At 49.3% G+C, this 15,969-nt stretch overlaps 1 protein-coding gene across 2 annotated transcripts in view; it reads left to right on the forward strand.

The window, feature by feature from the left end:
• Positions 1-15,969, forward strand: part of EDC3 (enhancer of mRNA decapping 3) — a 54,332-nt gene that overhangs the window by 24,884 nt on the left and 13,479 nt on the right. For both annotated transcript variants that reach the window (XM_029065097.2, XM_029065098.1), the window contains one exon: positions 4,175-4,510. In XM_029065097.2, coding sequence (XP_028920930.1) covers positions 4,175-4,510 — 336 coding nt within the window. The remainder of the gene's footprint in view (positions 1-4,174; positions 4,511-15,969) is intronic.

A 15,969-nucleotide genomic window follows, 5' to 3' on the forward strand; every position in this document is an offset into this window, starting at 1 on the left:
TCCAGGGTAAAACTACAGAGGAAGGAAGGTTTCCCAAGAATAGTGGGAAGCTTCAGAAAATTTCCCTAAGCATGTAATTCCCCATTATCTCTGTCACAGAATTGGCCCCTTGAAGTGACTCATTGTTTGCTTTAAGGTTCCCGGTGTCAGCGATAACCAGGGTTTATTTGTCTCAATTTCTGAATTAATATTGATTTGGAAGGATTTTTTTTAATATGGGAAAATTGTTGGATAAGGAAGGGAGAGGATGTTGATTTATAGCACGAGATCACTTTTTTATGATACTTGTTAACTGCTCACTCTTTACCAGGCACAGTGTACTAATCACTGGGATAGCTACAAGATAATCCCTTTGGACACAGCCTTTACCCACATGGGGCTCTAAATTGGAGGATTTAATCCCCATTTGACTGTTGAGGTAACTGAGGCCCAGGGGAATGAAGTGACTTGCCCAAGACCACAAGACAGACAAGTGGCAGAGCCGGGATTAGAACTCAGGTCCTCTGATTCTCAGGCCTGTGCTCTTTTCACTAGGCCACATTGCTTCTCTGTTTTTGTCATTCTGTCACTTGCTGGTGACAATCACAAAGATTAGCTGCTAAAGATCCAGGTTTAAGGAGACCAAAAGGATTTAGGCAGGTAGCAAAAAGTAATCTCGTTGGCCTGGGAAACCGGGACCTCAAATTTTGGCTGCCAGAACCCCACGACGTACAGGTAGGCTGGTCAGGAAACATGGGGGCTCTTTAAGCCACAGCCCCATTGTTGTTGATGTCTGTCTTGACAGGCCAGAAGCGACTTCAGTATTCTACTAGTCCCTGTGAGATTCCAGCAGCTGCTCTCCACCTAGAATGAAAAAATCAGTGTAGGCTAAGAGGGATCAAAGACTCTCCGCAGGTTGGATGTCTCTGCACGGTTCCTACCCACTGGCCCGATGTCGTGGGTTGACTTGGGGAGAAAGACACTTTGGTGTGCCTTCAAAAAAACGGTGTGGCCACACAGAATGGCCCTGATTAATGAATGAATAAGGAGATTTGAAGTGGACTTCCCCTTGTGAATTCAGAGAGCATATAAAGCTTCAAAGCTCAAGGGCGAAGTTCAACTTTAAGTGTGGTAGGAACATGAACCTTGTAATCACTGCATCTACCAACCGAGAGCAAATAACTGAAATTCTCAAATTGTGCCCGGGAATCATTAGTCATCCACCAAGAAGCTTCCATCTTGATGGCCTGTAGCGAACAGGTCTTGAAATCCAGCCCCGGTCTGGAGGCTGGAAACTCATGAGACGGCGGCATTTAAGGTGGGCTCGTTGTAGGCAGGGAACACCTCTGCCAACTCTGTTACGTTGTACTTTCCTAAGTGCTTACTACAGTGTTTTGCACACAGTAAGTGCTCAATAAATACCATCGATCGATAGGAACCGATAAACTGAAAGTCCCAGGTGGGTGGGGATTCCTCAGTCTATCCCGGGCCAGTTGGCACAATTGCTAGACTACTCTAGGCTAAACAAAAGTCTCCTTTTCAGGGCTCGACTCTCTCTAAGCATGGCAAACAGCGTGGCTGAGGGTTGAGTACTGAGCGCTCCCAGGTGACTGCTTGGAGACGATAATAATAGTAACTGTCATATTTGTCAAGCCCTTACTATGGGCCAGGCACTCTGCTAAACGCTGGGGTAGATCCAAGTAAATCGGATTGGACACAAGTCCCTGTCCCACAGTGGGCTCGCCATCTCGATCCCCATCTTATGGATGAGGTAATGCACAGGGAAGTGACTTGCCCAAGGTCACACAGCACACAAGTGGCCGAGCTGGAATTAGAGCCCATGACCTCCTGACTCCCAAGCCTATGCTCTATCCACTACGCCATGCTGCTTCTCATTGAAAGTTGAGAATGAAGACGAAGAAGGCGGAGCAAAGAGCACCGAGTGGGTTTCACGAAAGCAGTGGGGATGCAAGATTGGGCGGGGCAAATGCTGGAGAAGCAAGAGGCCGCTTTCTGCTCGCATTACAGGCCTGGGCGAATCGCCACTTCCCAGCTGAGCAACCTTACAGAGGGAACGGCAGCTTCAGTAAGTCGATCACTGGTACCTACTGAGTGCTTAACTGCGAGCCAGAGCACTGTATTAAGCGCTTGGGAGAGTTCAATGTAACAGGAGTTAGTAGGGGTCCTTAGAATCGGTGGAGCAGGAGCAATTTCTGGCTCTTTCCGGTTCTTCCGCCAACTTGACGGATGGAGCTGTGGGCTTTTTGGGTGCCATTCTTGCGTTCACCGCCTCCCCCTCTAGACTGTAAGCTTCCTGTGGGCAGGGAACATGTGTACCAACTGTTTCGAGTTCTGCTGTCCCACGTGCTTAGTACAGTGTTCTTTTACTCAGCACTCAGATGCCAGTGACCAATTTCATACAACTGTAACCCTTTCTGCCCACCTGCCTTGCCGGCGGGGTTCAGGGGAGACTAGTAGGAGAGGATGGGTGGGATGAGGTGAGTGAAGCCCTCGCTCGGGTCCTGAGAATAATAAAGATGACTCTGCCAGAGTGGGTTTGAATGTCCACTGGGTGGGGATGGGGCTCTGTGTCCCCTCTCCTACTATACATCCTCTCAATGTGCCCTTTGCCTATCAGTCAATAAATGGTATTTGAGTGCTTTCTGCGAAGAACACTGGACTAAGCACTTGGGAGAGTACAGTATCCCAGAGACGGTAGATGTGTACCCTGCCCACAGGATATTATGACCATGGGGGTAGAATGGTGATCTTTCATGTATGGGGGGGCCAGGCGAGGCGGTTCCGGATCAGAGCGGGGATGTGGGTGAGGTGTTGGCGGTAAGACAGATGAGATCGAGGTACTGTGAGGTGATTGGCACGAGAGGAGTGAAGTGTGGGGGCTGGGTTGCAGGAAATCAGCGAGGTAAGATTGGAGTGGGCGAGCTGATTGAGCGCTTGCTCCTATGGCAAGGAGTTTCTGTTTGAAACGGAGGCAGATGGAGGTTCTTGCGAGGAGAGACATGAACTGAATGAATTTTTAGACTGATCTGAGGAGCAGAGTGAAGCGTGGAGTGGGGAGAGCCGGGAGGCGGGGAAGGAAAAGTGCGGAGATCAGCACAGTAGCAGTTTGGATGGAGAGGATGCCAGCGATGTTGTGAGGGTAGATCCGTCAGGATTTGGTGGCAGATTGAACACATGGGGCAAATTGGAGAGATGAGTAAAGAAGAACGCCGGGATTAGTTGGAAGTTAGAACCTGACTGGGGAGTGTTCATGTGATAGCCTGAGTCGGGTTGGGCCCAGCCCTGCCCCATTAGTGAAGAGACTGCCTCACGTTAGAGGACCGGGGGTATTTGACATGTTGACAAGATTCATTCATTCATTCAGTGGTATTTATTGAGCGCTTACTATGTGCAGAACACTGTACTAAGCACTAGGAATGTACAAATCAGCGATAGAGACAGTCCCTGCCCACTGACGGGCTTACAGTCTATTCAAGATGCCGAGGACAGGAGTAGGGAGCCTTCCAGAGCAGTGTTGGTATCGTGGTATTTGTTAAGTGTTTACTATATGCCAGGCACTGTACTAAGCACTGGGGTGGACATCAGATCAGGTTGGATACAGTCCCCGTCCCACATGAGGCCCGCAGTCTTAATTCCCATTTTACAGATGAGGTAACTGAGGCCCAGAGAATTGAAGTGATCTGCCCAAGGTATCACAAGTGTCAAATTGGAAGCAGCATGGCCTAGCGGAAAGAGCACGAGCCTGAGAGTCAGAAAGCCTAGGTTCTAATCCCAACCCTGCAGGTTCCTTGCTGTGTGACCTTGGGCAAGTCACTTAACTTCTCTGCGCCTCAGTTTCCTCAATTGTAAAGTGAGATTAAATTTCTCTTCTCCCTTCTATTAAACAGTGAACCCCATGCGGGGTAGGGACTGTGTCCGACCATATTAACTTGTACCTACCCCAGTGTTTAGAACAATGTTTGACAGAACAGCATTAGAACCCAGGTCCTTCTGACTCCAAGGTCTGTGCTCTGTCCAGCAGGCCACACGGTAGAATGGAGAAACTTTGGGCAAAAGAGGAAGGTTAGAAGTTGGCTGTTTTTTATACACATTTAAATACCCAAGGATCTGGAAGCGAAGGTCAAAGGATGCCTGGTTTTGATGGTCTCTCTCTCTCTCCCTCCTCCAACTTTAGGGTCATCTAGCAGCCGACACCCAAATCAGGCGACTCCAAAGAAGAGTGGCTTAAAGAACGGCCAGATGAAGAATAAAGACGACGAGTGTTTCGGGGATGATATCGAAGAGATCCCAGATACGGATTTTGACTTCGAAGGGAACCTGGCGCTGTTTGACAAAGCAGCTGTGTTTGAAGAGATCGACACGCACGAGAGGCGGAGCGGTACCCGCTCGCGGGGCACCCCGAACGAGAGGCCCGCCCGCTACCGCCACGACGAGAACATCCTGGAGGCTGAGCCCATTGTCTACCGGAGAATCGTTGTGCCCCAGAACTCGAGCAAGGAATTTTGCACCGGTGAGCCCTGATGAGAATCGACTGCATTAATCCCTCTCCCCTTCCGGAGAAACTCTCTTCTCTTGGGAGGCAGTGAAGTGTAGCAGAAAGAGCACGGGATGAGTGCAGGGTGGGAGGGGGCCTAGTCCTGGCTCTACCCTATATGTGCTCTGTGACCTTGGACGAGTCACTGTTTTCTGGGCCTCTTTTTCTGCATCTGTAAAACGGGGGTAAAATACCCATTCTCCCTCTTTAAATTTCAGTATGATTATTCTGGACCTGGCACATAGTAGGCACTTAATAAATTTCTTTGTTATCCTTCGTCAAAATAGTGGTACTTACCGAGCATCCATCGGGAAAACAAAGTGAAGAAGTGATACATTCCTTACCCCCGGGGAGCTTGCCCTTTAATCCGGGAGCCAGACAGAAAAAGATTCTCGAATGTACAGTTAAATAAACAAGTATACAAAAGTGCTGAGAGTGGTTACAAAATAAATATAATAACTGTGGTGTTTGTTAAGCCCTTGCTGTGTGCTAAGCACTGTACTAAGCGCTGGGGTGGTTACAAGCAAATTGAGTTGGACACAGTCCCTGTCCCCCGTGGGGCTCACAGCCTCATTCCTCATTTTACAGATGAGGGAACTGAGGCACAGAGAAGTGAAGTGACTTGCTCAGGGTCACACAGTAGACAAGTGGCAGAGCTGGGATTAGAACCCATGACCTTCTGACTCCCAGGCCCATGCTCTATCCACTACGCTATGCTGCTTCACTAAGTATATAGGTACTAGAGAGGGCTGAAGGGTGTGTATGAATTATTCCCAAGGGGATTTGGAACAATGAAGAATGGGAGTGTATTTTTTTGTAGTTCATTCAACATTATTTATTGAGTGCTTACTAAGTGCAGAGCAATGCACTAACTGTTTGGAAGTTACTTTTTGCCACCTCCACAAGCTAGATTCCTCTCAGTAATGTGAATTGTTTCTGGTATGGTTCTTTTTTCAGACCACCAGGTAGTACATTTGAGGAAGAATTGATTTCTGACCCAAGTTAATTCATTTCCCCCCAAATCCTAACCTATACTCCTAGAAGAATTTGGTCTGATGTGCTTATTTGGTTCAATTTTCATCTAGAGTCAACTTTGAACTCTTCAGGAACCAACTGGCTGAGTCAGAGGATGTGGGTTCTAATCCCGGCTCTGCCACTTGACTGCTGTGACCTTGATCAAGTCACTTAACTTCTCTGTGCCTCAGCTCTTCTGTAAAATGGGGATTAAGACTGTGAGCTCCATGTGAGACAGGGACTGTGTCCAACCTTGTATCTACCTCAATGCTTAGAGCGCTTGACACATAGTAAGTGTTTAACAAGTACCATCTTATTATTATTACCGCTCATCTGGGGGATTGCTTGGGCTATTTGCTTTGTTCCAGACCCATCTTGCTGCATGACTTTTGGCTGTATCCCTGAGGGAAATAAAGTAAACTCAGATGTCCCAGAGATGATCACTCTCCCCACCTGCAGAGCCCTATTAAAAGCAAATCTCCAAGAGGACTAAGACCTCATTTCCTCTTCTCCCACTCCCTCCCGCATCACCTTTGCACTTTTGCACTTTTATTCACTTATTTGCACTTTTATTCACCCCCGCTCAGCCCCACGGCACGTATGTACGTATCCATTGTCCAAAATTTATTTACATTAATGTCTGTCTCTCCCTCTAGACCGTCAGCTCCTCGTGGGCAGGGAACAAGTCTACCAATTGAGTTTTATCATACTGTCCCAAGTTCTTTGCCTGCAGTTAGTGCTTAATAAATACGATTGATTCTTGGGGCTGGGGGTGGCAGTAACTGTTGATTGAAAATGTTAGCCTTTTTTTTTTAATCCGTGTTGAATCATTTAGTGGTATTTGAGTTCCTACTGTGTGCAGAACACAGTATTTGTGTACCTCCGGAGAATGCAGTAGGTACACAAACGGTCCCTGCCCTCCAGAAGCATACGCTCTCATGGGAGAGATGGACTGAAAGATAACTGACAGGTAGGAGGAAGAATATGTACATGAGTTCTTACATGTCAATCGGTGGTATTTATTAAGTGCTTACTCTGTGCAGAGCACTGTGCTAAGAACGTGGGAGAATACAATAGAGTTGGTACACACATTCCCTGCCCTCAAGGAGTTGAATGAGAGACGGTTGATTAATATAATTAAATTATGGATGCATACATAAGTGCCGTGGAGCTGAGGGTGGAGTGACTATGAAGTGCTTAAAGGGTAGAGATCCAAGTGGCTCGGAAGAGTGAGGGGAAATGAGGGCTTAGTTGGGGAAGACCTTTTGGAGATATGATTCTGTTGTATATGAAGTGGGAGGAGCTTGCGGGCCAGAGGGAGGATGAGGGCAAGGGGTCGACGATGGGATAGATGGAGGTACAGTGAGTAGGTTGGCGTTAGGGGAGTGGTGTGCGTGGGCTGGGTTGTAGAAGGAGAGCAGTGAGGCAAGGTGGAGGAGAGGAGAGAATTGAATGCTTTAAGGCCGACTGTCAGAAGTTTGTGTTGGACGCAGAGATGGCTAAGCAACCACTGGAGGTTCTTGAGGAGTTCGGTAGACCAGGACATGGTTTTGTAGAAAAATGATCTGCACAGTGGAGTGGGAGAGAGACAGGAGGCAGGGGGGCCAGCAAGGGGGCTGATACAGTAATCAGGGCAGGATGGGTTAAGTGCTTGGATCAGCATGGTAGCGGTTTGGATGGAGACGAAAGGGTGGATGTTGCAAACATAGAACTGACAGGATTTCCTGACATTGAATGAGAGTGGAGTTGAAGATAATGCCAAGAATACGGACTTGTGAGACAGGGAAGATGATGGTGCCGTCTACCGTAACGGGAAAGACAAGGAGAGAACAGAGTTTTGATGGGAAGATGGGGAGTTCAGTTTTGGACCCATTAAACTTGAGGTGTCGGTGGGACTCCTCGTAGTCACGTCCTGAAGGCAGGAGGATGTGCAAAACTGCAGAGAAGGGGAGAGGTGATAGGGTATGTCAGAGGTGAATTTTTAATTAATGGGAGGATGTGAGTTTACAGTTGCTCACAAGTGGGAAGCGGCGTGACCTAGTAGAAAGAGCAAAGGCCTGGGAGTTGGAAGACCGGGATTCTAATCCCAGCTTTGTCACTAGTCTGCTGTGTGACCTTGGACGAATCACTTAACTTTTCTGTGCCTCATCTGTAAACTGGGGGTTAAGATTGTGAGCCCATGAGGGACATGAACTGTGTCCAACCTGGTTAGCTTGTGTCTAATCTATTCCAGTGCTTAGAACAGTGCTTGGCATATAGTAAATGCTTAACAAATTACCATTAAAAAAATAAAAAGTATGCAGGGGGCACAGAAGTGGCAAGGGGACTAGTTGGAGAGGGTATAACCTTGGGCAGAGAAGAAATGAATGCTTATCCCCATGCTCAGTACCAGTAACTAAGAGAAAGTCTTGTGTAAGCATGGTTTTAAATCTGAATAGAGATCCTGTCTTCCTGGCATCCTGATAGGATGCAGTTTCGTTTTTTCACACTATTTGGGGGAAACATGGATTTATGTGGGGAAAGCCCTAGGGGAGTGAGGTTTTCGGAGGTAGATAAATTGAAGTCAGGGAATGCGGACTAGATCTGGGAACTTTGAATAACTGTAGCAGTGAAGGGATTGGCAGGAAGGTGAAGCAGCATGGCTTAGTGGAAAGGGTATGGGTCTGGAAGGCAGAAGACCTGGGTTCTAATCCTGGCTTCACCGGTTGCCTGTTGTGTGACCTTGGTCAAGCCACTTCTCTGGGCTTCAGTGTCATCATCTGTAAAATGGGGATTAAAATACCTGTTCTCCCTCCTCAATAGACTGTAAGCCCCAAGTGGTATGGGGACTGTGTCCAATCTGATTATCTTGTATCTACCCAAGTGCTTGGCATATAGTAAGTGCTTAACAAATCTTTGTCTCTGCCTGTCTCTCTGTAGGTCTCTCACTTTGTGTTTCTGGGTCAGTCTCTTTCTCCTAGCTGCAAGATGTGGCGACCCTCTAATGGGCAAGCAAAAGTCAGGGAGAGAATCAGTAACCTGTTCCAGTGTTCAGTTGGAAGACCAAGCCGGCTTCGCTGCCAGGAAGAGGGATGGTTTCCTGAGGGGCTTGGAACTGCTCCCCTGAGATTCCTTGTCCTCAGGGAAGACCAGCAGACGCTGAGGTTAGCCTAAGCGTCCAGGGACGAAGCTTTCCTCAGCCCGGTCCTGAGCAAGTTGGTTCTCAACAGCCAAATCTCCTCGGGCTCCATTTTTCCCCTGTTGGTCTGACTTGGGCTACTCTCAGCAGAGCCCCAGGGTTTGCCCAGATAGTCCACGCTTGGGGAGTCGGGAGAGGCGCCGGAGTGTGTTGGCTACCTCTGCAGCCTCTTGAAGGGCAGGAATTCTCGGCACAGAGAGGACTTGGGGGTTGGCCATGTCAGCTTGGAGTGGCCGTAAGTAGGGAAGCCAAGAGCAGGGAAGCAATCGGACACTTTCCCTTCCTGTGAATCAGCCTGGGAAAGTTTTCCTGATCTGAATTTAACCAAGCGTGGAAGGAAGTGACTCTTGTTCTCTCTCTCTTTTTTGGGTGGTATTTGTTAAGCACTTACTTTGTGCCAGATACTGTACTAAGCGCTGGGGCAGACACAATGTATTCTGGTGGATATTGTTCCCGTCCCACATGGGGTTCACAGTCTTAATCCCCGTTTGGCAGATGGCGTAACTGAAGCCCAGGGAAGTGAAGTGACTTGTCCAAAGTCCTACAGCACAAAAGTGTCGGATCCGGAATTAGCACCCAGATCCTTCTGACGCCCAGGTCCATGCTCTAGCCACTAGGCCACACTGCTTCTCTCATCCTCCTCCCCTCTGTTCTCTCACCTAAAAGCTGCTGATTAAAAAGGCCTCTCAGGCACATGACACTCCTTACCCTCGGTTGCCACCACCAAGCTTATTAAAAAGCAACCCCTCAGATCAGTCGATTGATGGTATTTATTGAGCGTTTACTCTGTACAGAGCACTGCGCATGCCACCCAGATCTCCAGCTTCTCCCCAAAAACCTTGGCTCAGACTGGCCAAGGAAGTCAGGGTGCTGATTGGAAAAACACCTTTCCAGCCTCTGGGGAAGCAGCTAATTTTAGTCTTTTGTTTGACCCGACCCTTTTCTTTCTGGAAAACACATTTCAGGCTTCTGGCCCTGTTGTTGGCTCTTGCCAACGGGGTTTTTTCTCCATCCCCTCCCCCATTTTAATTTTTTTAACAACAACTGTCAGATGGAGTAGACTGGCTGCTTCTCTGAGTTAGTGAAGGCCTAAGAGCTTCCCAGATGGGTCAGTTCCAGAGTCTGGGTCCAGGGTTACAACTGACCTCTCGTCAAGATGGAATCCTGTTGCCTTTGGGACGTCTGTGGGGCTTAGGATTGGTTTTCTGGTCACTTAGTCTGGGCCCGAGAACACGCCTCAAATGGCCAGTAAGCCTTTCCTGATGACAAAATGTTCCCAGAAGAGTGTGTACAGGAGCTTTGAGTCATCCAAGGACAACTCTACTTTGTATTTCTTCTTCTCTATAGTGCTATCAATCAATCATTGGTACTTACTGAGTACTTACTGTGTGCAGAGCACTGTACTAAACACTTGGGAAAGTACAATACAACAATATAACAGCCACATTCCCTGCCCACAACGAGCCTACTAATAATTGTAGTATTTAAGCCCCCACTTTGTGCCAAGCAAGCCCTCTTGTAGACACGGGAGAAAGTAGATACGAAAGAATCAGATGAGACACAGTTCCTGTCCCATTTGGGGCTCATAAACCGGGAGGGAGGACAGGTATTGAATCACTGTGTTAGTGGTGAGGAAACTGAGGTTCAGAGAAGTGACATGCCCAAGGTTACCCCAGCAGACAAGCCATAGAGAACCCAGAATTAGAACCCAGGTCTTCCAACTCCCAGGCCCATGGCTCCTTCCCCTAGGCCACGCTGCTTGGCTCAACCAAAGCTTCCCTTCACCAATTCCAAGCAAATCCAACGTATCTGTACCATGGGAGACCAATTGCCGGCAAGTTTCTGAGTAGAGTTTTCTTTTTTGTCCTCTTTTCCCCATTCTTCTTTTTTTGATAGGAAGAATTTTCAAAAACTGATAGTTTGGTTTTCTGGCAGGGTGTCTAGTAGCAAACACTACTCAAAAGCCACAGTGATCTAGGAGTACACCAGCAAATGGGCTGTGCTGGTGTAGCTGTGGATTAGATTGGGGCAAGTGTTAGGGTGAGTGACCAAAGGGGAGGGAAGGATCAGTGGACTAGGAGCTGTTGCCAGAAATCTAGGGGGTTAATGTTGTGTCCTTGATTATGAGGACCTGGGTTCTAATCCTGGCACTTCCCCTTACCTGCTGTTGTGACCTTGGGCAAGCCACTTCATTTCTCTGCGCTTCAGTTTCCTCATCTGCTAAATGGAGATTCAATGCTAGTTCTCTCTCCTACTTAGACTAGAGCCCCAGGTGGGTCCTGATTGTCCTGAATCTACCCCAGGATTTAGTACAGTGCTTGGCACAGAGTAAGCGCATAACAAAAGCCACAACTATTACGACTGACTTGCATTCGCCCCCAAGGCCTTCAAGCGAGTGGCCTCATTCTTCACTGCTTCAGGCAGGCTCCTTTTTCACTTCCTCCTTTTGCTCTCCTTCCTGCAGGAAGCTCTTCTCTGGAGAATGGAGTTGGCAAAGTTGGCAACTCCAAGAAGAAGCGGCATGACCTAGTGGATAGAGCCTGGGCCTGGGAGTCAGACCTTGGTCAAGTCGCTTCACTTCTCTGTGCTTCAGTTTCCTCAATTGTAAAATGAAGATCCCTGTTTTCCCTCCTACTTAGACTGTGAGTCCCATGTGGGACAAGGACTGTGTGTCCTGCCTAATTAACTTGTAACTACCCCAGGTTAGCTTAGAACAGTGTTTGATCCCTAATAAGCACTTAAATACCATTTAAAAAAAAATTGAGGGTGCGGAAGCTTTGACTAAAGCCAGCTTTGCCCTTCGCTGTCAGCTTGTTGTGGGCAGCGAAGGTGTCTACCGACTCTGTTGTCCTGTCCTCTCCCAAGTGCTTAATAATAATAATGGTATTCGTTAAACGCTTACTATGTGCTGAGCACTGTCCTAAGCGCTGGAGTAGAGCCGTGATTATGCGAGCCATGGAACCCTCCAGCATGGGCCACTCATATATGCAGGGGAAGGAAAATCTGTGTTCAAGGCTGGAGATCTTCAGGATGAATTTGTTTCAGCTTTTAGCCCAAGCTGCTTCTCCCTGCATTGTCTTTTACTATTCCAAAGCCATCAGTCTCCCGACAAGCTCCTTGTGTCCATTTAATAGGAGCAGGTCTTATTGCTGCCGAGAAGCAGTCAGGAAAGCAACTGTGAACTTTTTTTTAATATAAAGCTTTTATGATCAAAATGATCAGTAAAAAAAACAAACATCTGAGGGCAGTAAGGTTCTCTGAAAGAAATGAGTGTGGTAAAAGAGAAAGTTTGTGAATCAATCAGTTGTATTTATTGAGCACTATGTGCAAAGAACTGTACTAAGCACTTGGAAGAGTGTGATACATTCCCTGACCCCAGTAGGCTCACAGTCTAGAATAAATAAAGAAATTATGGATATGTACAGAAGCGCAGTGGGACTCGGGGTAGGGGGGAATGAATCAAAATATGGTGAGTTTTCTTCCCCTCTCCCTGCCACTCCCAATTCAGGATGCCCCTTCTACGTTGACCTTTAGGCTTTCCTTTCAGGCGTTGGATACAGCAGGAAACTTGGATTGCTGTGGAGGTTGGCTCCCTTCCCACCCGCCCCTCCAAAAGGTGTAACTACACGAGAGATCCGCGCCCTGGGGCTGGAACAGAGCCTCTGTTCCGCACCAGTTGTACCGTCTCCCTGGGAATGGGAAAACGGAATTATTTGAGCTATAGGGGTTTATCAGAGGAACAGAATGTAAATTACAACTGCTGGATCTAGGCCAGGACACCTGCATTGACACACCTACTTTTGCATAAAATGTCACGCAACTTTCTAATGACCACGGCCCCCGACGTTTTGTGCGTGCCAGCTGGCTCCACTGGATCGGGCCACTGCCTGTCCAGAGAGCTCCTCTGGACTAGACTCTCGTTGCGGGCAAGGAATCCTTCCGCTATCTCCCCTTCAAGCATTGAGTACAGTTGTTCTGCACACAGTGAGCACTCAGTAATACCAGTGATGATGATGATCCTCCAGAGGGCTCTCCCGGTCCCTGACTCTGAAGGGGTCTGGAATCCGTCAGGGTGCTGGACCTCCATAAATGGAAAGAGGTTGTTTTATTATTATTTTTTTAAGGTATGTGTCAAGCGCTTACTATGTGCCAGGTACTGTCCTAAGCTCTGGATTAGGTACAAACTAATCAAGGCTGGACATAGTCCCTGTCCCACATGGGGTTCACCGTCTTAATCCCCGTTTTACAGATGAAGGAACTGAGGCACAGGGCGGTGAAGTGGAAGTAGTTTGCCCAAGGTCTCACCATAGACAAGTGGCAGAGCCGGGATTAGAACCAGGTCCTGACTCCCAGGCCTGTGCTCTATCCAGCAGGCCACGCTGCTTGGGTTGTTAGCCCAAGCTTTCCGGTTGAGACACCAAACTGAGGTCCTGACCCCCTGGGCGGTCATTAAAAATCTTGTGAAGCGTTAGACAAGAGGAGAGCTGTTGGTACAGGTGCCCTGGCCAAACTCCAGCCTCAGTAATTAGCGCTCTCCATCCTTAAATTCCTTCCGTCGATCAGTTGGAAAAATCCTTGCGGGGTTGCTGCCAAAATGCCAGAGTTTGATCCTAGAAGTCTTCCGAGGACGGTGGCATGAAGGGTATTTGAGGACGTTGGCTTGGTCCTCCTTCAGGACAGGTGATCAGCTGGAACGGGAAGGGATTTGATTTTCTTTTTTTTTAATCGTCCTGCTTAAGCTTTCCCGATCAATTCCCTGAGCCAGATGCGGGGCCGTCAGAAATTCAGCTGCTGTGGGTATCTGTAGCCTGGCGAGAGGGTTCAGATGGAGCCTTCGCCTCAAAGGAAAGTCTGTGATTCTTGGAGAACTGGAGGAAGAGCAGTTTGGCTAGCGTTTGGGGCTGTAGAAATGCGCTGCTCCGACAGAGGATACTTGCAAGTTATCAACAGTACTTGTTGAGCATCTACTTTGTAAAGGGCACTAATACTACTACTACTACTACTGATGGTATTTGTTCAGCGCTTACTATGTGTCAGGCTCTGTTCTAAGCACAGGGGTAGATTCAAGCTAATCAGGACAGACACAGTCCCTGTCGGTCGTATTTATTGAGTGCTTACTGTGTCCAGAGCACTGTAGTAAGTGCTTGGGAGAGTAAAATATATGTCCCTCTTGAGGCTCACAGTCTTAAGAGTTGAAGTAGGATATGTACGTGAGTGTTGTGGGGTTGAGGGAGGGGTGAATACCAAGTGTCCAGAGGAGACAGATCCAAGTGCATAGATGATGCAGAATTGAGGCTAGTTTGGATAATTGTCCTCTTGCCCTCCCCCTAGAGAACTGAGGATTGGCTATCCCGCCAGCTCCAGTTAATGTGGCTAATTAGCTTTCTGCTTGTATTCAGGGACCATATTTTCCTAGTGACTGGCAGTGACTGACCCTTCCCCCTCCCCTAGCCTGTGACCCCAGCATGCTTTACCACCCTTCCATTCCTACCTCCCTTCACCATCCACCACCCAGTAAAAACGTGGCCGGATTTTCGTGCCGTTGATGAGCGATGATGATATTTTTCCTTGATTTTGCCCCGAGCTGGAGAGGCGAACGTGGAGGATTTGTTGGGCGGAAGCAGCAGTAGAACAAGGGCCTCCTAGCCTGCGGGGTTAGCTCCGTGTCCCGGCCTTCACCCGCTCCGATGGGACTAACAGAGTAGAGGGTCTGGCGTTGATGGCGGGGGGAAACACCGGAAGCCCTGTGTCCCTCTGGGACCGGGTCCCGGAATGATGCACTTGATTTCCCAGGGGGTCCACTCCTGACCCCGCCTCTGGACATCCCGCCGCCCTTGCTGGCCAGATCCACCGTGCGGATCCCGAGAGCCGCTCCACCTGTCCTTGTATCCGCTCCTTCCCGGGAGGGTGATCTGGGGTGGGCTGGGGAGAGTGGGCCGGGAGGAGAGCGCGGTGTGTCTTGTGACTCCCCCTTACCCGAGCCCCGCTATGGGGGACGGACCGGTTCCGGCCCGATTGGTATTTCTTCTGGCATTTGGAACATTGCTTGGCACGTCGTCAGAGCTTAATAAATACCATCATTAGGAATTGTGATTAATTATTATGAGGGAGGAGAGGAGGTTTGCTAACGAACCGCCCCGGTGCCCCCACCGAGCAGCTGGGGCTCTGGACTCCCTGGATTCCCCATTTTGGAGAGTCTCTGGTTCAGGGCGGCGACGGAGTCCTGTCGAAAGGGTCCTCTCCGGATGCCACGTCGGGAAGCGGGAGGGCGGGCGGGAGAGGCCCCTGGGAAGGAGGAGAGAAACTGGCCGCCTGCCCCAGAAACCTGGGGACGTGCGGACGTGGAGCCGGAGGGCGGGGAGATGGGTGAGGGCACGGGTGTGGAGAGATGCCTCCGTGCAGGCCGGGAGGGCGGAGAAGGTGTGAGGAGGAATGTGTGAGGCCTGGGAAGGCAGGCCCCGGGAGAAGGGAAGGCGGTGCCCAGTGGAAGCCAGCCGGCCGCAGGGATGGCGGGAATGGACGGGGACCTTGATTCGTCCCTTCGTGTTCCCCCGCACCTCCCCCCGACCACGGCCGGGGTCGGCGTGGGTCATCCCGCCGCCCATTCTTCTGGGCAGCACGCGGGCGTCCGCGGACACTTTCTCAACACCCCGAGGTTAAATCAGATTTCAAGTAGTGCCTTGCGTGCCACGGAATTGTTATAATTATATCTCCCTTTTTTCCCAGGCAGCTGTAAAATCTGTATTAGTATTAAGAGAAACCCTGCTGACCTATTTTACCACCTTGATTCCCCAACAATAAAAATCCACCTTCCAACCCAAACATAATTAGGTTTGGCAGGCGTTCAGGTTTTTTTTTTCCCCTTCCCTTGGCGGTGTTATTGTTTGCCGTTTGACACGCTACGTCCTTGATTCCCTTCCGCCGGAGTTTATCTTCCTCCCGTGGCCTGTTTCTGATAAGCCGGTCTGACCGGTTAGACTTTGCGTGTGTGCTCCGAAGGGAAGTTTTCTTGGCGCTCGCACGCTCCTGTCAAAAAGCAATTAGGGCAAAGTGTGATGTCGTTTGGGTCCCGGCCGTCGCGCCGGCCCCGGCGCTGGGCTGGGTTTTCGCCTCATCTTTCTCTAGGCTACGAAAACGTGCCCCGAAGTTTAATGCTCCCTTCCCTGAGTGGGTTCCGAGCAGCGGCCCTTCGGAGGGCACGCAGGTGTACTCGAAGGTGACACGAACGCGACTTCCGACACGC

The sequence above is a fragment of the Ornithorhynchus anatinus genome, chromosome 5 (assembly GCF_004115215.2).
Source record: "Ornithorhynchus anatinus isolate Pmale09 chromosome 5, mOrnAna1.pri.v4, whole genome shotgun sequence".
Taxonomy (NCBI): Eukaryota; Metazoa; Chordata; class Mammalia; order Monotremata; family Ornithorhynchidae; genus Ornithorhynchus; species Ornithorhynchus anatinus.